General features: G+C 38.7%; 1 protein-coding gene across 3 annotated transcripts in view; it reads right to left on the bottom strand.

Moving 5' to 3' along the window:
* Positions 1–23,171, bottom strand: part of MYOM1 (myomesin 1) — a 136,181-nt gene that overhangs the window by 57,426 nt on the left and 55,584 nt on the right. For 2 of the 3 annotated variants that reach the window (XM_036875048.1, XM_036875046.1), the window contains exons 11-17: positions 20,371–20,512; positions 17,674–17,873; positions 15,792–15,848; positions 10,174–10,298; positions 5,463–5,646; positions 4,816–4,990; positions 746–867 (exon numbers count right to left, since the gene is read on the bottom strand). In XM_036875048.1, the coding sequence (XP_036730943.1) occupies positions 746–867; positions 4,816–4,990; positions 5,463–5,646; positions 10,174–10,298; positions 15,792–15,848; positions 17,674–17,873; positions 20,371–20,512 (1,005 nt within the window). Of the gene's footprint in view, positions 1–745; positions 868–4,815; positions 4,991–5,462; positions 5,647–10,173; positions 10,304–15,791; positions 15,849–17,673; positions 17,874–20,370; positions 20,513–23,171 lie in introns of all 3 variants that reach the window. The other variant, XM_036875047.1, reaches the window with a different exon arrangement.

Genomic DNA, 23,171 nt, shown 5'->3' with positions numbered 1-23,171 from the left:
GTAATGGTCTGTACCTCCCAACTTCAAAGAAGCATGTTCGCTATGTCCTTATAATACAAACATATTATAAGGAATGTTAAAAAGTAATATGGGGTGCTAACTGAAGACAACTGATATTAAATAATCTTTCTCTTTAAATACGTGCTACTACATCACAGATTTCAATTTAATTGCCCTGAAATACCTGGGTCCCTTTCCCACCTTGAGATTGGAAGGTACATCACTGTACATACATATAATTACTTTATTACTGGTTTTATTCTGTTGGTTACTTTGCCAGCAGAGATGAAACATATCAAGCAACCACACATCTCGCACGAATTTTAGCAGTTTATAAAAAGCAGGTTAATGTGCTGTTACTGAGAACAAGCCAGGCTCTGTCGCAGATGAAACGGCTTTTAGGTATGAGATGCTCTGTGTTACGGGTGATATACCACCTCATGGAATTGGATGGCACTTCATATTCCCGGGATGAGCAGGAAGTTAGAATGGAGATTCACACAATGGGAAATATCTGAGGAAACTTGGACTGGTGAAGATGAAAAGGCTACAGATGCACAGAATCTGGATAAGTGATGAAGATCTGTAAAATGACAGCTATGGAAGGTTAGAGGTCACCTGGAGTCAGAGACAATGATCATCTGAGGATGGAATCATCGAGCAGTATTAGAAGTTTTACACAATTTCTGGAGAGGATGGTATCTTTCGTCGTAACTCAGAAAAATTCATTTTTCTAAGAACTTACCAATAGCAGCTTTTACTTCGATTGCTTCTGAATTTTGTGAATATTCACTAACTCCAGCTGCGTTAACTGCTTTGACCCGGAAAATATAACTCTGACCAGTAGTCAATCCATGACAAGTAAACCTGAAAGGAAAGAAAGTTGTTTTTTTTGTTTGTTTGTTTGTTTGTTTGTTTTAATTTTTATTTATTTATGGCTGTGTTGGGTCTTCGTTTCTGTGCGAGGGCTTTCTCTAGTTGTGGCAAGCGAGGGCCACTCTTCATCGCGGTGCGCGGGCCTCTCACTATCGCGGCCTCTCTTGTTGCGGAGCACAGGCTCCAGACGCGCAGGCTCAGTAATTGTGGCTCACGGGCCCAGTTGCTCCGCGGCACGTGGGATCTTCCCAGACCAGGGCTCGAACCCGTGTCCCCTGCATTGGCAGGCAGATTCTCAACCACTGCGCCACTAGGGAAGCCCGGAAAGAAAGTTTTAAAAAAACTTTCCCAGGAGGAAGGTTAGGGAAGTTTATTGTTAGCTTAATGGAATGATCTGGCTTTATGAAAATGATTCATTTTCTAAAAGGAAGAAAAAGATGTAGAGAGATGCAGGTAACATATGTACATTAAACACGAAGGTACCTCAGGCAATTTTCTAAATTCACTCTGTCAAACGATGAGGAGTCTTGGTTATCCCCTGAACAAACACCCTACCCTTTTAAGCCTTTGTGTGCTTATCAGTAAAATGGAGATAATAACGCCTACATGGTAATTTTTGTGTGAAGATTGACCATAAAGTATATATAGCACTAGGGGGGCAGGGAGGGATAAATTAGGAATTTGGGATTAACAGATACACACTACTATATATAAAATAGATAAACAACCCTTGTTTATCTATTTGTACTGTACAGCACAGGGAACTATATTCAATATCTTGTAATAACCTATGACAAAAGAATTCAAAAAAGAATATATATTAAACAGAATCACTTTGCTGTATACCTGAAACACTGTAAATCAACTATACTTTAATTTAAAAATTAAAAATAAATTTAAAAACTTAAAAAAAAAGTATATATAGTACCTATTACAGGGCCTGGCTATAGGAGGCATTTAATAAACAATAGGTGGTATTAATAACATGATTAATGACTATTTCAGGGATATACTTATAGCTGTAAGGCACTGGCTGCCCTAGTCATAGAGGCCTACTCACTGCCTCCCTGCATGCCATGGAAGGTACAACTACTTGAGAAATTGACTCCAGAATTGTCATTTGCATTTAAGGGTCCAATAATGAGGTGTGAATCCATGTGCAGTTTCACACATAAAACAACCCCACTCTTTAATAGCTGTTATGGCTATAAAGAAAAACTGTTTCATGAATCACTGTAACATTCTAATCCATCCTGAGGACTGTAAGGAGAGGAAATAACAGGTCTGCTAATGACTCTATCACTATTAGCATGTTGAAATATTTAATAAGGGCAGTCATAATGCAGGCCAGCTCAGTTCAGTAAACGTTTATTAAGCACTTCAGTGTTCCAGACACTGAGCTAGGTACTGAGGATACAAAGATGAATAAAAAATAGTGGCGGCCCTGGAGCAGCTCTGTTCCATTTATGGAAAGGCAGACTCTGCCTACCTTCCATGAAAATTTCTAAATAGTCCCCAGAAAATGTGGGGAACTCAGAGTAAACGTGAAGTACACAAACAGGCTAAATGAATCTCTTGCAAAACATACTGCCTTCTCCCGTTAACTGGTTTTTCTTCATTCTCTCCTCTTCTGCAAAAGGAACGACTCGTACTCTGTGGGTCCTTGGACATAGAAGTGGCCTAGTCAGAAGCTGCCTAACAAGCCTGCTTGACAATTGGGGTGGGGTGAGTCTCCTCTGAGGTTGGTCCTAAATCAAAGGAGACTCAGAATTTGGGTGCAGGCCAGAATTCATCATCAACTTGCAAAGCTGGTTGATAAAATATTCAAAAGCAAGAAAAAATAACCCTCCTCTCATTAGAAACAGACACAAGGAGACAGCAAAGTATTCTGAATGTCTTTATTTTGGTGTTTATATCTCCTCAGCACTGGATTTAACCATACTGATGTTCAAAATTTGTAAAATGTTGATACTTTTTTCTGCTCATTTAAAATGCCTGCATAATTTATGACACTGGACAGCTACATGAACAAGAATCAAACTGGACTACTTTCTCACACCATATACAAATATAAACTCAAAATGGATTAGACTTAAATGCAATATCTGAGACCATGAAAGTCCTAGAAGATAGCATAGGCAATATGCTCTTTGACATTGGTCTTATAATATTTTTTTGGCTCTGTCTCCTCAGGCAAGGGAAACAAAAGCAAAAATAAACAAATGGGACTACAGCAAATGAAAAAGCTTTTGTACAGTAAAGGAAACTATCAACAAAATGAAAAGGCCACTTACTGAATGGAAGAAGACATAAGCAAATGATATATCTGATAAGGGGTTAATATCCAAAATATTTTTAAAAAGCCTCATAAAACTTAACATCAAAAATCCCCCAAACAACCCAATTAAAAGATGAGCAGAGGATCTGAATAGACATTTTCCCAAAGAAGACATACAGATGGCCAAAAAGCACATGAAAAGATGCTCAACATCATTAACCATCAGGGAAATGCAAATCAAAACCACAATGAGCTATCACCTCACACCTGTCAGAATGTATAGTCTCAAAAAGACAAGAAACAACAAGTGGTGGCAAGGATGTGGAGGAAAGGGAACGCTCATGCACTGCTGGTGGGATGTAAATTGGTACAAACACTATGGAAAAGAGTATGGCGGTTCCTCAAAAAATTAAAAATAGAAAAAAAAAAAAATTAAAAATAGAACTACCATACCATCCAGCAATTCCACTTCTGGGTATTTTTCTGAAGAAAACGGAAACACTAATTCAAAAAGATACATGTGTCCCTATATTCACTGCAGCATTATTTACAATAGCCAAGATATGGAAGCAACCTAAGTTTCCACTGATAGATGAATGGATAAAGAAGATGTGGCATATATATATACAATGGACCATTACTCAGCCGTAAAAAGAATGAAGGCTTGTCGTTTGCAACATGGATGAACCTAGAGGGTATTATGCTAAGTGAAATAAGTCAAAAAGAGAAAGACAACTACCATATGATTTCATTTCACTTCTATGTGGAATCTAAAAAACAAAACAAATGAACAAACGTTAACAAAACAGAAACAGACTCATAGATATAGAGAACAAACAGTTGTTTGACAGAGGGGAGCAGGGTCAGGGGTGAGTGAAATAGGTGAAGGGGATTAAGAGTTACAAACTTCCAGTTACAAAATAAATGAGTCACGGGGATGAAATTATAGCATGGGGAATATAGCCAATAGTATTGTAATAGCTTTGCAATGGTGGCAGATGGTAATTAGACTTATCGTGGAGATCATTTTGTAATGTATAGAAATATTGAATCACTGTGTTGTGCATCTGGAACTAACATAGTGTTGTAGGTCAATTATACTTGAATTTAAAAAATAATAATAAGGGACTTCCCTGGTGGTCCAGTGGTTAAGACTCTGCGCTTCCAATGCAGGGGGCACGGGTTCGATCCCTGGTCAGGGAACTAAGATCCCACATGCCACGCGGCATGGCCAAAAAAAAGTAATAAATAAAAATAAAATAAAATAAAATGCCTGGTTAATTTATGTTCGCTAGAGCCTATTAGATCCTTGGACTCTAGTATCACACTGGGTATTAAAACCTGAACAGAGGGTTAAAAAGGACAAACAGCATAAAGGGAAAGAATCAGAAAAGAGCTATGACATGATCTCTTACCATAGCTGGCATGGTGTGTTTCTAAGTGTTTAATATCACTAGTAATCCTTTTTTCAAATGTATGGCCATAGACATGTTCAATTTTAAGTTCATCTGGATATTCAGAGCATAATGTTTTTAATAATCTCCCTGTGTTGGATGCTTGTGCTGCTGTTTGGGTCCATGGCTGCGTTTCCTTTCCTCAGCCCCTGTGGCTCCAGTGTCACACCCCCACTCCTCCCCTCCCACCCTGCATATTGCGGTTACCTCATGCCCTTCACGGGGTTGTTGTTGCAGGGCTCCCACTTGCCAGAGCCAACAATGCTTGACTCTATGTAGTACCCGACCAGCTCCTTAGCATCTTTGGATTCCTCCCACGTAACGACAACTGATGTGTCTGTATTTCTGCATGGGATGATAGTGCTCGGGGGCTTGGGGATGTCTGAGAAAAGAGGGAAATGATGGTCAAGCCCAATGTGGTTTAGAAATTCATTCTTATCACATACGCACAGACATGCACACACATATATAAATTTTACACTAGTAGTCACGTCAAACACACAGTTCTTTTATAATATATTTGTTAAAGCAGAAAGTTTTAAAAAATATTCTAGTTTGGGAGTATAATGAGAAACTAAACACCCAGGAACATACCAACCCCTTCCAGAAAAAAAATAATCAGCAATACTGTTGAAACTCCTGGAGAAGTGTACTTTTCATAATAATTCATAATAATGAAAAATTTTAATGTATCAGTCAAGTACAGTCATCAATTACATTTATAATACGAAAAAAGGATGTCATGATTTTTACTTCTGAATATATACGTATTCCAATAAGATTCTTGCTTTGGAATCCTCTCTTGAATTGAAGTTAAATAAGTTTACAGTGGCTCAAGCAAACTCTATACTTACCAAGTTTGTCCTCGACCGTGGTCACTTCCGTTGCCTCGGAGGGCTCACCAACTCCTGCTGAATTGGAACAGCGGACTCGGAAACGGTAGGATTTCCCCTCAGCCAAGTCAAACAGAGCAAAGCGGGGAGACTTCACAGGGAGCTCCGTGTTCACCTGCTGCCAGTTTTCTGTTCCTGCATCACACTGCAGCCAGAACAGTGGAATCCATTGAAAGCACAGAAAGAATAAACTGGAACGCTAAGCCAGGCATCTTGAAGTTCGTTTATCTGCCAACAAACTACTACCTGTTATACAAGTTGGACTGCAAAAGAAATTTGGGGGAAATGGGGTATGAAACATCTGAAGTACACAGGAATATCTAAATCAAATATGGCTGTATTGTTGAACAAATATGCTGCTTTAATACTTCACTTCCTTTTTAACTAAATAAGATCATTGGTCTACTTCCAAAAGTCCTTAATTTATTTAGATGATAGTTTGGGGTCAGATACTTTTCTAATTCTTAGGGTAGGTAATTAAATTTAATATGCTATGTTAGATACTTAAATTTCCATTATGTTGTTATGAACTGTGTTATTTTCATTGCGTTTTATTTAATGTCTCATAACATCATGCAGGTCTGTGCTCATATACCACCTCCTCAGAAAGGCCCACTTGATCACTCTCCTTCCATTACCAATCTGAAAGCTTTATCTGCTCCTTTCCTATCTCTCTCTATCCCTTACTTACTCTGCTTTATTTTTCACCAAAACACTTATCAACACTTGAAATTAAATTATTTATTTGTCTCCCTCATTGGAAAGTAAATTCCAGTGAAGCAAGTTCAGGGAGCTATCTTGTTCACTGCTGTACCCCAGAGCCTGGAATTGTTATCTAGCACATAGTAGATAATCAACAATTTTTTCTTCCTGAATTAATGAATTTTTCTGAATTCTGAATGCATAAAGTTAGTGTAAGATAAAGAAAATGTTCTTTTTTGGCCCATATTTTAGAATAAATAATGGGGAAAACCAATTTAAAGATATTTTATCCTTGAAATTAAATTGATCTACAGTGACTTTGAAATCCCTGAAAGAAGGATGTGGTGTGTATTTGAGCTTTGGTACAGAATACAGTAAGAAAACTATCAGCTGTCTTCAGTAATCCTTTTTCCCTACTATTCTAACTTTCAGCTCTGCCCAAGGTAGTGGAAGTGACTTTGCTCCAGAACTTCTGAACAGTTTTAAGAGACTTTTCTGGAAATCCAAATCTTGTGATAGACTGACCAGTTGTCAAGAATGATAAATCTGGGGGACAATAAGTTTATTGGTACATCACTCAGCATAACCTTCATTGACTTGAAATGAGAGGCAGTACGGTATGGTGAAAAGAACTCAGAGGCATCGATTCTGGTCCTAGCTTTGGTAACAATGAGATATGTGATCCTGGGAAAGTCACATGAGTGTCATCATCTGTAAAATAAGCAAATTTGACAAGCTAACCTCTGAAGTCCCTTGCGGTGCCTTTTATGATAATGTGTCAGTTGTGTGTGGGAGGGTAGAGAGGATAAATTCCCCCAAACAGTCAATCTGCTCCCCACTGAGGGACAGAATTCTCCCAGACTTTTCATCCTTTAGTTTATGGCTTTGATTCATTTTGACATCTTCTCCCCTAGGGAACACATAAACATTTATCAGTCATTTACACTTTCATAATAAAAATAGTAGCTGCATTTCAGTGTACTAAGAACTTTACCCCATTGTAACTTTTTAATCCCCTCAACTGTGCTCTGAAGTAGGTACTGTGGAGGTAATATTGTGTGATTATTGAGGTTTTCCAGAGGAGACTTAGCCTTGGGAAGGTTGAAAGGCAGCGATGTATAAGAGCTGGATATATGGACCTGAGCCAGACTGCTAGGGTTCAAATCCTAGCTCTGTCTCTTCCTAGTTGTGTGATCTTGGGCAAATTATATACCCCATCTATGCTTCAGTTTCCTCATCTACAAAATAGACATAATGTAAATGAAAGTATTTCCCTCATAGGATTACAGTAAGAATTAAGTGAATTAACACATGCAGAGCTTAGAGCAGTATCTGGTCCTTGTAAACATTAGCTATTTTCATTCCTTTGATAGAAACAGAGCTACCAAGTAATACAATCCTTGCCTCTGACATGACCAGACTTCTGATAGGGGAATGAGAGAAAGAGCTGAAAACATAAGACATCTGAGGAAAAATTGGGGGGCTGAAAAGAACACAGTAGGATGGAGGGGTTGGGAGTGCTGAGACCCGATTTATCTAATTCCTCTCAACATCAACCATTTCAGAGCTCACAGACATGGCATAACTGGTTGCAAGCCTGTCACCATGACAGGCAAGTTCGTCCTTTATGTGCAAATCCCAGGTAAAGAGTTCCATGAAGAAATGCAAGCACAGGGGTAACCAAATAGGCAGCACTGCTGTAGGCGTGAACATCCTGGGGATGGAAACTCGCCACAGGACGAGAGCATGGGAACATCTCCCTTATGATAGAAGTGTATTAGATAGAAGTGGTTCATCAGAGATAATCTGAGACTTGGCTCAGGAGAACGGTCTAGCATTTGGATAGTTCCTCTGTAAATGTGCCCCAGGTCTCTGGACGTGTGCTGCTCCCCTACTACCTCAACGTCCTGGCTCTTTTGTCTGTCTGCGGTGCCTGTACAGGCCTCTTTACCCACGCCGCACTCATAAATGTCCCTTCTGTTCCATACGAACAGGTGCAGTGCTGGAAGAACATTTAAATTTTAACCTGGCTCACGTATTTAGGTCTGGAAAAACGACAGACTTTCGTGGAGAAGTTCAAGTTTATGTGACCAGAGGAGATGCACAACAGAAGCTAAAGTTGACTCATCTCAAGAAAAGGCCTCGGTAGTAGGTTCTTACTGTGTCATTATTCTAAGAAAGATGGTAATTACTGTCACAGAGCTTATTCAGAACTATCTTCATGGGGAGCATTTCAAAAGGATTCACTGGGGAGGGTGTATCAAACACACCAGGAAGTGAATGTTTATCACTCTTTGTCTTGTCCTCTGTTAAAAAAAATAGAGGGAAAAAAATTTTTAATCAAGAATGCTACTCAAGTTATATTTTATTTGAAGCTAATATCTAGAAAATATAAAAATTAATAAAAAAATATATTTTTAGTATTATTTTGGTAAAATCAGACTTTCTTTGAAGATGTCCATATTACACGTTGAAGAGATGATCCACTTATTGTTACCGATTTGTTAGGGATAAGAAGCAAGTGAGGAACGCTCCTCAAAGATGTGAGTTAAATGTCCTCATCAAAGAAAAGTATGATAATTAATAAAGGGAAACCACAGACCCTAGTGTTTTTAGCTCCAGTATAATTTTCTCAACAGCTGCTAATTAGAGATAATTAAAAGGCCATAAAGATAGTTGAATATTGCTTTTATGTTGTTACCTAATTTGCAGATGTTTGCCTACACCTATATTCCTATGATATCCATTCTCTTGTAATAATTGTCAGGGAAGGTGATCTAATAGGTGTTCTGAAATTGAATGATCAGAGTAGCATTAAAGGTAAAAGAGAGGACTTTAGGAAAACTAATTGAGCTCCACAATATTTTTGCCAAAAAAAAAAAATGACCTTTTCTATGATTTTGCTATGAAAGCAAAATGTAAATGATACCTTAACATGCTATTACAGAATTTTATTAAAATAAAATATAACAAAAAAGTACAAACAGTTGTTTCATTCGTTGTTCTAAAAAATGGTGCATAACTGCCAATAAAAATGTTCTTACATATAAGATAAACTTATTTTAATTTTTTAAAATTATATCCTAATCAAAACCTTCTTAACAATGGATTTTGAACCTCAGTTTCAGCACATTCTCTTTAAATGCCCTTTTCCAGTACCAATGATCCCTTTAGGCGTGGACTTCCTCCGCCCACCCAGGGCCCTGTGCCTTGCCTGGCAGGTGCTCCCCTGTGCACTTGCAGCTGGGGTAGCTCTCCCAGATAATGTCTTGTCCAGGTCTTGCTTTTCTCCATTTTCTCAGCATAAATACTTATTAGAACTCCCCTCAAATATGGGTATAGGATAGATTCACATATAATTCTCATCATTCCACCCATTTTAGGCCTTCATTGTATGCTGCCCTCTCCAAGATAACTACAATATAACTGTAAGATATTTGAGGGAAAGAACTAGCCAGTGTCTTTCTTGATTGTAACCCCTGACCCCACCCTCCCACCGGCACTTAGAGTAGTGCCAGCCAAGCTCGAGGGAGCACGTGAGGACTTTCTGTCTTCACTCTCGCAGCCATTTGAAAATACTGTAACTTCTATTCCTCTCGCCCATCTACCCTTCCTGCAGAAGGACAAGTGCAGAGAGATGAAAAGGCATTTCTACGGCAAGGGAGACAGAAAAAGTGTCAAGAAAACAGTGTCACAGAGGCAATCTACAGTTTCAGGAACATTTCTCTTCGTAGAAGGGTTATGAGTTGGGGTCTGTGGACCTTGTAGGAGTCTATGGGTGACCCTCAGGGATCCATAAACCCCCTGAACTTTCAGGCAAAGTTCTGTGTGATACACATTTTTCTATAGAAATAGTTCACAGTTTATAAGAGTTTAAAAAGTTCAGGACACAATAGAAATTTAATCTCTACTTCCTTAAAGAAATCTTGAGGAAGTGGCAAGAGGTATAATGTTGATCTCAGAGTCTTACCTTTTCTACAAAGTACAGGATGCCCTCATGGCCACGCTGACGGGGGGGCTTCCAGCTCAGCACCACGTAGCTCTGTGTGGCCTCGATGACAGAGAGGTCTGTGGGGGGCCCAGGAACAATACCCTCTGAAAAACAACAGGGAAGAATGAGGGGCACACACTTGGGAAGCCCAGGACACTCAGAGTCACAGAGGGAGGAAGAGCTAATTACTGCTCCACAGTAAAAAGAAGTACCCTTGTCTCTAAAATTCTTCCTAAAACTTTCATTCATTCAAAGCCACAATTTTACTTTCTTTGCTTGACAATTTTAATTTCCTTACAGTCCTGAAAAACAGTAGCAATGATACAAGTTATGTTTTCTGCACATCTTACTTTTTTTAATAAATTTATTTTATTTATTTATTTTTGGCTGCGTTGGGTCTTTGTTGCTGTGTGCAGGCTTTCTCTAGTTGTGGCGAGCGGGGGCTACTCTTCATTGCGGGGCGTGGGCTTCTCATCGCAGTGGCTTCTCTTGTTGTGGCTGGCAGGCTCCAGGCGCGCAGGCTCAGTAGTTGTGGCTCATGGGCTCTAGAGCGCAGGCTTAGTAGTTGTGGTGCACGGGCTTAGTTGCTCCGTGGCATGTGGGATCTTCCCAGACCAGGGCTCAAACCCACGTACCCTGCATTGGCAGGTGGATTCTTATCCACTGCACCACCAGGGAAGCCCTTCTGCATATCTTAAATCAGCTTTTTGACAGAATATCTTTTCAAGTATGCTTGGGTGGCAAACAACCTTGGAATATAGAAATAGTATATCCTCTAGGTCAGAGAGTTGTTTCTGACCAGAATAGTAAAGATAATGTCTTTCTCCAAGAAACTTTGAGTAGGTTGGTGAGCAGCTCCCTTCTAAGACTGCGGTTTTCTAAGGGCAAGCTTTCTCAGCTATGACGCAGATCTCTGCGTGGGCAGCGTCCACATGTGTGGCTCCACATAGCCCTGTGGGGCTCAGGGAAGCAGGGGGACCAGTGAGAACACGAAGCTCATGCTGTCTGCTGTGTTGTGGGTAACAGAGCCCTTTCTCTCTGACCCGGGAGTCTCATGCCTTTTGTCAGCATCTACGAAACTGCTATGAAACTTGCTGGCTCGTAAGTAGGGTAAAGTTTTAGATCCTCCACAGTTCTTGACATTGGAGTGGCCCTTACATGTGAAACAACTAAAATAATGAGCAAAATATATGAAATGACCATTTATAGACATTGGACATCAATCATCATAGGACAATGATACCCCATAGCTGGAAAATTAGGTGAGCCCTACCACTGTCCCAGCTTACTCTCTGGAGGGAGTTTCAAGGCAGCAGCTCAGGAAGAGAAACCCAGGTAGAGCCTGGCAGTCTCCCTGAGTGGAGGAGAAGAAGCTGGAATTCCAGGGAGGGCAAAGTGTGCACAGAGAGAGTCATGGGGAGGAAAAGGCTTCACAGAGAGAAAGGCTTCAGAGACTTGAGGGGGTCCCTTTGGAGTATTCACCTGAGTATTGATCAGCACATGCATACAAGGAAAGCACCTGAGGCTGGGAACACCCACACAAAAGAACTGGAGGGAACAATTCTCAAAGCTCTCAAAGGACCTGGGAGAGTTCATGTTCCCACCAGCCACACTGGAAATCTCCTAACTCATGGGGCATCCGGTAGAGTACTCAGAAAGGTACTACCTCTGTAATTCAGCCAAATTACGGCTACACTAAAGGCTGCTCTGATTCCACCAAACAAAAGCAAACCTTGAAAGAATCAACTTTTTTCCCCAGAACAAAGCTCAAGAGTATTTATAGAAATAAAAAAATATCCAGCACCAAACAACATAAATTCAAAATGTCTGGCATCTCATAAAAAAAAAAAAAACCAGGGAATTCCCTGGTGGTCCAGTGGTTAGTGCTCTCACTGCCAAGGGCCTGGGTTCAATCCCTGGTCAGGGAACTAAGATCCCAAAAGCCACAAGGCACAGCCAAAAAAAAAAAAAAAAAAAATCATCAAGTATGCAAAGAAGCAAGAAAATACAACCCATGATGAGGAGAAAAGTCAATCAATGAAACAAAACCAGAAATGTCACAAATGATAGAATTAGTAGACAAGGACATAAAGACAGTTATTATAAATATATTCCATATGTTCAAGAGGCTAAAGGTTAAAGATGATAATTAAAGACATGGAAAATATAAAAATAATACAAATAAATTTCTAAGATGAAACCTACAAAGTCTTTTACAAAGAATACATTGCCTGGAATTCACAGTAGGTTAGAGGCTAAAGAAGAGAAGAATAGTAAAATTAATGACATAGCAGTAGAAAGTAACACAGAAAGAAATGAAACACAGAAAGATAAAAAGACCGAAAGGAAAAATGAACACAGCATCACTGAGCTGTGGTTTCAAAAGGCATGTAATTGGAGTTCCTGAAGCAGAGAAGAGAGAGGGGAGTATAGAAAAAATATTGAAAGAAATAATGTGAAAAAAAATTTCCAAATCTGATGAAAACCATAAATGCACAGATTCAAGGAACTTGCAAACACCAAGCACAGGATATGAAGGAAACTACACAAATGCACATCATAATCAAATTCCTAAAGCCAGTGATAAAGGGAATATCTTAAAAGCAGACATGGGAAAAAAAATACATTACATACAGAAAAACACAAATAAGAATGACAGGAAAAAAAATGATAGCAGTCATTCTTACAGTGCAGACCTGTATTACAATGGACCAACCTCTAAAGAAAGACTGCCAACCTAGAATTCTATAGTTGGTGAAGATATAGTCCAAAAATGAAGACGAAATACAGACTCTCGCAAACATACAAATAATAAAATAATTCATAGCCAGCAGGACTGCACTACAAGAAATATTAAAGGAAATGCCTTAGGTGGAAAGAAAATCACATCAGATGGAAATCCACATCTACACAAAGAAATAAAGAGCAACAGAAATGGTAAAAATGTGAGTGAATATTGAAAACTTTTTCGTACTTTTAAAATTTCTTTGAAAGCTTTGTGACTGTTTGAACCAAAATAATAACATCGTATCATAGAGTTTATAATATATAAACAAATAAAATACATAACAACACCACCATGGCTAGGAGGCATAAATGGAATGATACTGCTGTAAGTTTTTATACTACATGTTAAGTAGGATAATATTACTTGAAGGTATGTTGTCATATGATGTATATTATAAATTCCAAATTACTATAAAAGAAAAAAATAATTATAGCTAATAAGATAACATAGATAAAATGGAATAATAAAAGATATTTAATCCAAAAGAAAGTAGAAAGAGGGAAAAGAAAGCAAACGAATAGATGGAACGGATAGAAAACAACTAGCAAGATGGTAGATTTAAATGCAGCCATATCAATAATCACATGAAATGTAAATAGCTCAAACACCCCAATTAAAAGGTAAAGATTACCAGATTGCATAAAAAGGCAAGGCCCAATTATATGCTGCCTACAAGAAACATGATTTAAATACAAAGACACATAGGTTAAAAGTAAAAGGACGGAAATCATATGTCATGCTAACACTAATCAAAAGAAAGCTGGGGTCGTTATATTCATATCAGACAAAACAGATTTCCAAGCAAAATGCATTACCGTGGATAAAAGGAGTCACTTCCTAATATTAAAGTGGTCAGTGCATAAGAGGATATAACAATAAAAATGTTTATGCATCTAATAACAGAGCCTCAAAACACATGAAACCAAACCTGATAAAACTACAAGAAGCATTTAAATCCACCATTTAGTTGGAGATTTCATCACTATTTTATCAATAATTGATAGAGAGGCTTCCCTGGTGGCACAGTGGTTAAGAGTCCGCCTGCCAAAGCAGAGTACACAGGTTCAAGCCCTGGTCTGGGAAGATCCCACATGCCGCGGAGCAACTAAGCCCGTGTGCCACAACTACTGAGCCTGCGCTCTAGAGCCTGCGAGCCACAACTACTGAAGCCCGTGTGCCTAGAAACCGTGCTCCGCAACAAGAGAAGTCACTGCAATGAGGAGCCCACGCACTGCAATGAAGAGTAGCCTCCGCTGGCCACAACTAGAGAAAGCCTGCGTAGCAATGAAGACCCGACACAGCCAAAAATAAATAAATTAAATAAATAAAATTTTAAAAAATAATTGATAGAATGAGTAGATAGAAAATCACGAAGAATAAAAGACTCAACTGAAATCCCAGCAGGTTTTTTTTTTTTTGTAGAAATTGATAAGCTGATTTTAAATTCTACATGGAAATGCAAAGACTTAGAACAGCCAAAACAGCTGTGGGGAAAAAAAAAAGATTAGAGGACTTATACTACCTGATCGCAAAACTGTGAAGCTTTAAAAAAAACATGAAGCTTATAAAAGCTACAGTAATCAAGACAGTGTGGTACTGGTGTAGAGAAAATAAAATTGACCAATAAAGATTCCAGAAATAGATCCACAAATATACAATCAATTGATTTGGACAATGGTGCCAAGGCAATTCAATGGGAAAAAAATAATCTTTTCAACAGATATTGCTGAAATAACTGGATAGCCATATGCAAAATAATAATAATAACTTGGACCCTTAATTCACACAATATAGAAATAATTAATTTGAAATGGATCATAGATTGAAATGTAAGAGCTAATGCTATAACATGTCTAGAAAAAAATAAAAAAGGGAGAATATCTGAATGAACTTGGATTTGGCAAAGATGTCAAATATGATGCAAAAATGTCAAATAAGCACATGAAAAGGTGCTCAACATTATTAGGCAAGTGCAAATTAAGACCACTATACACCTACTATGAAATACCACCATGGTACAAAACACCACTATGCACCAATGAGAAAGGCTAAAATTAGAAAGACTGACCATACCACGAACTGGTTACAGTGTGGAGCAGCTGAAACTCTGGACTACTGCAGATGGGAATGTAAAATGGTACAACCATTTTGGAAAACAGTTGGCAATTTCTTTAAATATTAAACAAACATCTATCAGATGACCTATCCATTCAAACCCTGGGTATTTATCCAAGAGAAATTAAAGTGTATGTCCACAAAAACACTTAACAAGGAGGTTCATAGAAGCTTTCAATGGTGAAGGTATAAATAAATTGGAATAAACTGATACATGCATCAATATGGATAAATCTCAAAATAATTATGCTGAGTGAAAGAAACCAGACAAAAATGAGTATGATTCCATTGATCTAAAATTGTGGACAACACAAACGATAGTGACAGAAAGCAGATCAGTGATGGCCTGGAGATGAGGAAGGGGCAGGAGGGAGGTATTACAAAGGGGTATGAGGAAATTTAGGGGTGATGAATAAGTTCATTATTTTGATCACGGTGATGGTTTCACAGGTGTTTGCACATGTAAAATTTATCACATTGCTCATTTTACAGACATGCAGTTTAGTGTATGTCATTATACCTCAATAAAGCTTTAAAAAAAAGCGATTCTCTGACAACGTAAGTTACTTCATGATCTCCAAATATTTCAGAATGTTCTTTCCAAAACACTTAAATAATATACACTGCAGCCTCCACATAGCAAACTGCATAGCAGAGCACTGGCAAAACTATCTGGGGAAAACGTGGTTTTTACCTGTCGGTTCCTCCTCCGTGACAATGATCTGTCCAGTCCAGGGTGCTGAGGGGCGACCTGGCAGAGATAAATACAAAAATCAGAAACATTCACAAATGCAGTTCAGCTGCACTGAGAAATTGGTAAACTGGCCAGATTAGTCCCAAATGGGTTTGTTACTAGTTTACTTATGTACCTTCTTAGTGAGTCTTACCAAGCATGCACATGGTATTTTGGGGAGAGGGGGCACAGTCTCTGTTCTCAAACAACTCACAATCTGCTAGAGTCCACGTTTCCGGAACTGTACTGACACAGGTGAGGTAAACAGCCTGTGTTCATACACTGTTCCCCATGTATCTCCTGAAACACATAGGCTCTCTCACCCTCCTTGAGAGATAGCATTTAATTGGGAGAAACCTTTCAGGAACAATTGTAAGCCGGGCCGTTATTTATGTCATAATGAAGATGAAAGAGGAAGGGGCGCTGATCCTGCAGTAAAGCTCAACGAAAGCGATTTCTTTCCATTAATTTTGAAAGTGTTATTTACAAAGGAAAGCAGTTTAGATCCCGAGTAAGGAAAATGAGTGAGACAGGCAGTATAAAGTTAAAGAGGAAATTCATTTCTGTGATATCAGAAAGACATCAGAAAGAGAGAATGATTCAACTCCTGCTTCAAGTGAGGGACTTTTCACCAGAGTGTGTGCAAAAACAGAAATGTGATAAGCAAGATAACTCATTTTCAATCCCAACAAATCTTACTTTCATTGAAATTTATTAAAGAGGAGTAAATGAAAGTATGAGATGGAATTAGGAAAGAGGGAGGGAAGTTGGACAGTGGGTGAAAAGTGATTGGAGAGTAATCAAGGAGCCTGATTAGAAAAGTCTCCAGAGAGAAGGTGACATTATTTTACTTAGATTTTATGATGCCACTACATGTACTTAAGGTCAAGAATAACACTGAAAATGTTATAAATGGCATAGACCAGTAGTCCTCAACTAGGGTGATTTTGCTCCCCAGGGACATGTGGTAATGTCTGGAGACAATTTTGATTTTCACAATGGGGGTTGGGGGGGGGAGGAGGGTGGGGAGGAGGGGGTGGGGGGACCATAGGCATCTAGCGAGTAGAGGCCAGGGATGCTGCTAAACATCTTACAATGCACAGGACAGCCCCCTACAACATAGAATTACCTGGCCTAAAATGTCAATAGGGCCAAGGTTGAGAAATCTGATATAGACTGAAATATGAAATTCCAACAATTCTTTTAATGACATTTTATGGTCCCTATTATTAAGGATGCCATATTGGTTCCTATGAAACAAATGCAGAGCATAATTCACGTACCACAATTTTGACATTGAGACTTGGAGGCTAAATATATGAAAAGATTATTTTTGACTCTCTAACACAGAAACCCAAGTACAGTTCAGACACGATGTGTCATAAATGTGTTTTTCCTTTGATATAAAGAAATTCACAGTGTTGAGTATTAATGTTCTAAGGGATAAATTCAAGATTAAGAAAACTACCTTACAATTTTAAGAAAATGAACCAGAAAGAAAAGTATATTTGAACTGTGCTAATAAAATGAAAAAAAAAAACCTCTCCAGCCTCTTGGTTTTCATATTTCATTTCAAACACAATGCCTGGAACTCAGTCAAATAAGGCAAAGTTTTCTGAATCAAATAAAAATAACATAAAATAAAGCCCTTAGTGAACAGATGAGTCAAAAAACAAATACTTTTTTGTTTTTGTCTTTTTTCCCCCTGGATTTCTCTGATCAGTAAAGGATTTCTTATTCTCTTCTCCCTCTAGTGGAGGGTGGAGGAATAACCTTGCAATAGGATCTATTTCAGGCATATAAAAAAAATTCAAGATGATCCTGAAAAATGAAAAATGCTTACTTTTAAGTCTAGCTTTCTCAGCTGGATCCAGAGCAGCCACAGGCTCGGAAACACGAGAGGGGAGACCTACTCCAGTTTTGTTCACAGCTCGAACTCGGAATATGTAAGAACGACCTTCTATCAATCCAGTGACTGGGAAACGAGCAAACTTCACAGGTGTGTCATTGCACTGAGACCAGCTGTCTGTGCCCACCTCACACCTAAGGGAGAGAGAGTGATGGACAAAATGGAAAAAAACGGAGCTGGAGGAATCAGACTCCCTGACTTCAGACTATACTACAAAGCTACAGTAATCAGGACAATATGGTACTAGCACAAAAACAGAAATATAGATCAATGGAACAGGATAGAAAGCCCAGAGATAAACCCACACACCTATGGTCAACTAATCTATGACAAAGGAGGCAAGGATACACAATGGAGAAAAGACAGTCTCTTCAATAAGTGGTGCTGGGAAAACTGGAGAGCTGCATGTAGAAGAATGAAATTAGAACACTCCCTAACACCATACACAAAAATAAACTCAAAATGGATTAGAGACCTAAATGTAAGACTGGACACTATAAAGCTCTTAGAAGAAAACATAGGAAGCACACTCTTTGACATAAATCACAGCAAGATCTTTTTTGATCCACCTCCTAGAGTAATGGAAATAAAAACAAAAACAAACAAATGGGAACTAATGAAACTTAAAAGCTTCTGCAAAGCAAAGGAAACTACAAACAAGATGAAAAGACAACCCTCAGAATGGGAGAAAATATTTGCAAACGAATCAACGGACAAAGGGTTAATCTCCAAAATATATAAACAGCTCATGCAGCTCAATATTAAAAAAACAAACAACCCAATCCAAAAATGGGCAGAAGACCTAAATAGACATTTCTCCAAAGAAGACATACAGATGGCCAAGAAGCACATGAAAAGCCGCTCAACATCACTAATTATTAGAGAAATGCAAATCAAAACTACAGTGAGGTATCACCTCACACCAGTTAGAATGGGCATCATCAGAAAATCTACAAACAACAAATGCTGGAGAAGGTGTGGAGAAAAGGGAACCCTCTTGCACTGTTGGTGGGAATGTAAATTGATACAGCCACTATGGAGAACAGTATGGAGGTTCCTTAAAAAATGAAAAATAGAATTACCATATGACCCAGCAATCCCACTACCGGGCATATACCCAGAGAAAAACATAATTCAAAAAGACACATGCACCCCAATGTTCACTGCAGCACTATTTACAATAGCCAGGTCATGGAAGCAACCTAAATGCCCATCGACAGATGAATGAATAAAGAAGAAGTGGTACATATATACAATGGAATATTACTCGGCCATAAAAAGGAATGAAACTGGGTCATTTGTAGAGATGTGGATAGATCTAGAGACTGTCATACAGAGTGAAGTAAGTCAGAAAGAGAAAAACAAATATCGTATATTAACGCATATATGTGGAACCTAGAAAAATGGTACAGATGAACCAGTTTGCAGGGCAGAAATAGAGACACAGATGTAGAGAACAAACATATGGACACCAAAGGGGGAAAGTGGCGGGGTGGGTGGTGGTGGTGGGATGAATTGGGAGATTGGGATTGACATATATACACTAATATGTATAAAATAGAGAACTAATAAGAACCTGCTGTATAAAAAAATAAATAAAATAAAATTCAAAAATTCAAAAAAAAAAAGAATCTTACTAGATCTGTAAAAAAACGGTGCATTTACATAGAGGGATACTTTTACAAAGGTAGATAGTTACGTTTTTAACTAAAATACAGATGCATATTTTTAAAAAAAGAATATATCTAAAACTTCACAGTTCATCATTATTCAATGATGAAATAACGTGGAAACATTTAGTATACGGTTAAATAAAGTATAATCTATTATAAATATTTCTCTAGTTGGTACTGAGCCCAGTAGGCATATACTTACTTACTGCTATAAATATTAAGTTTAATCCACCTTGGTACAAACATGTCATACTACAGTGGCATAGATTATCTGCCCCTAGTGGTTTTTACAGTCAGGGTTTATTACTCAACAATGGAAGACAATTGGAGCAACTATTTGAAAAGAAACTAAGTCAGACAATAATGTATTTAGGTCAATAATCTAAATTTGTTTCTAAATTGGCCAAGCTCACTGGATAATTCATATGTAAGACCCATTTACTATAAATATAAAGCCTCTAAGTTTTGGAGAATGTAAATAGCAACAATTTGTAGATAAAACACAGTTTAATACTATGGATATTTGTTATTTCTTTGTCAAACTTGAATCCTCTGATATAAATGAGATTTTGTTAGTACTCTTAGAGTATTATTCCTTAAATTAATTAATATTCTTAAATTACTGACATACTAAGAATATGGACATTAAGTATATTGAATACCAGCTATTTCATTTCTAAAGTGGCCTCTATTAGGTGAACAAATTCATAATATTCTTGCCAAATTAGTGACTTGGGTTGGTAGTACAATTTAAGGATTATCTTTGGAATTTAGGTAAAAAAGGTAGGTATGTGTATATACATATATATATACATACACACCAGACAGAGACAGAGACACAGAGAAAAGAGGGAGAGGAGACCAGTAAAGAAAACACTTCACCTAGAAATGGTAGGAGAAATCAAGCATGTGTCTCTATGGCCAAATCACTTTAACTGAAGTTAGACTAAGTACTAACTTATCAATAAAATATCCCAGAATAGGACTCCCTCCATCCACAGCCGGCTGTTTCCAAGAGATGGTGATATAATCTTTGTTGGCATCCAAGGGCACCACATCCAAGGGAGAGGCTGGGGCTCCTTCAATCTCTGCATCAGCATCTGTGGGGATACAGAAGGATCCTGTTAACCCTCTCAGATGTGGTCTGTCAGCCCCAAAGGCCAAGGTCTTAGTGCAGACATTTCTTACCACACCACTGCAGTGGCTATATCTTTGGCCCCAGTCGAGCAATCTTCAATTTTGTAATTTGCTTACCAAAATAACAATGTGTGCTTTTCACCATCAGTACAAGGAACATTATGCTAGGAAGGGCTCTGAAAAGGACCCATGACCTCTGCCTCATGGCCCTTGCCTGACCAAAATGTTCTAAAAGAAAATAAATAAGGACATGTTGAGGACTGCTATCAGAAAAGTCTGATGTAAGTTATGTCAGGAAGTCTGTTCTTAAGATAATTATTGTGCAGTGTTACTCGGAAACTATGAATGGCTCCAAAGGGGAACAAACAGCCCCTTCTGTCACCTTCTAGATACATCCACAAGAGAAGAAGAACCAAGAAGCTTTGCCCATCCCTATGCTGGGACCACCATTTTGGAAGAGAAACAAAAACATTCATTTTAATTAAATGTTTGTTCCCAAGCTGCAGATCCTTGCGAAAGTAACTCTGATGAAATAGCCACATCTGAGCTTAGTTTATCTGAGTTTAGTAAAAGTCTAAGATTATACAAGAAACAGAGTTCAGTGACTGTTCATGAAATGGGATCCTCTGACAGTGGGTCCCCTCAGCAGTGTGTGCACAGATAAATTAGTGACTCAGGGGTGTTTTTAGGAGGAAAGGAAGGGGAATGAAAATAACCAGATAGTGGCCTTTTAAGTGAAAATGATTAAGATAAGAGTCAGAGTCCCAAGGGGAAGGGAACCACATTTGCCAATTCCTCTTGACATCTGGTCAACCCTTTAACAACCGGAATTAGTAGGAGAGGAGGCTGAGACATGTAGGAGCCACTCACCCAGGGAAAACACTCTTGCTGACTGAATAATAAACACTTTCTTTTCCTATGATCTACACTTCTGTAACTCTAAGTTACTGAAACATTTGCTAACAGGGCTGTGCATTATCTGTGAAGATCTTAAATCACTTTGGTTTTGAACATTCTGTTTCTTGCCCCATGAACCTGCATGAACCCATGAACCCGCAGGATAATATCTCCTGCATAAGTGCTATAGGAGAGTGTAACCAAATCATCATGCCTAAAACAATGCAGAGTTCCTGCATGCCACACAACGGCAAATGGGCATTTTGGTGGGGAGAAACTTTTTTCCTTTTAGGCTTTCAGCGCACTGGAAGGTGGGGAGAAGGTCTGCTAATGGTGAAGGTGGAGCAGAGCTAGGATGGAGGTGGAGATGCTGAAGTTAACAGACCTAATAGCTGCTCACCTGCAAGGGGGACAGCTGGCAACCTCTAGCCATGTCCCTTTTTAGCAAAAAGCCCATAATGTAACAACCAGCAACGTTGGTGTTGATAGATAAATCCATTGTATGTAACAGAGCCTGGCAGACAGCAGACATTTAGGGAGCCATTTCTCAGCATTTCCATAAAATTGCTTGGAATATGCCATTTGCCATTTGGACTTGACAATCTTTCAAAACACGGTTCTGTACAGCAGCTGCTGGAAGCCAAATCCGAATACCATGCTGTATTGCTTCACACTTGTGCTCTTGGCTCCCAGCAGCTGCTACAGAGCGTCTGGCCCACAGCACCCACTTGGGCAACGTCAGTCCTCTTCTTAGCCTCTGCCCTTCCTTCTCCCAACCCTCCAAATAGTCAAACTTTTTGTAGCTTTGATGAATTAGGCCAAAGATTAGCCTGCTACTCTTTATATTCTGACCTCTGACACAGGCTATTTAATAACCTTTATCAAAATGTAAGTAATTTTATTGTTTATCTTTATTATAAAAGTAGTGTCTGCTTGTAAAATACATGATAATAAAAAATACATGTTAAAATCCCTCTTAATTCCATAACTCAGAGATTACTAACATATTTGCCTAGATTTTTCTAGATTTTTTCCCCTATATTTATAAACTCAAAAGTAATTGTTTTTCACAACAATGTAAATCAACTATACTCCAATTTTTTAAAAAAGTGATTGTTTTTTAAATAAAAGTGGGATTGGCGCTTCCCTGGTGGCGCAGTGGTTGAGAATCTGCCTGCCAATGCAGGGGACACGGGTTCGAGCCCTGGTCTGGGAAGATCCCACATGCCGCGGAGCGGCTAGGCCCGTGAGCCACAATTACTGAGCCTGCGCGTCTGGAGCCTGTGCTCCACAACAAGAGAGGCCGCGATAGTGAGGGGCCCGCGCACCGCGATGAAGAGTGGCCCCCGCTTGCCACAACTAGAGAAAGCCCTCGCACAGAAACGAAGACCCAACACAGCCATAAATAAATAAATTAATTAATTAATTAAATAAAAGTGGGATTGGACTATATAGTTTCATGTAAACTGTTTTTCTGATATATTTTCATATTAGTAAGTATACATCATTAGTTTTCATTGCTGTGCAGTATTTGTGTGTTTATATGGAATATTTATTATACTTTATTTTCAGTTCCCATTGGTGGATATCTAGATTCCTTCCAGATTTTCCCCCAAACAAACATTTTTTTCAGCTTTGTCCACTTAAATTCCTAGAACTAGAATCGCTGGGAAATGCGCGCTGTTGGTACATAGTGGCAAAACACCCTGAGAAAAGCTAAACCGA

The sequence above is a fragment of the Balaenoptera musculus genome, chromosome 14 (assembly GCF_009873245.2).
Source record: "Balaenoptera musculus isolate JJ_BM4_2016_0621 chromosome 14, mBalMus1.pri.v3, whole genome shotgun sequence".
NCBI lineage: Eukaryota > Metazoa > Chordata > Mammalia > Artiodactyla > Balaenopteridae > Balaenoptera > Balaenoptera musculus.
This window is presented reverse-complemented; position numbering and strand designations above follow the sequence as displayed.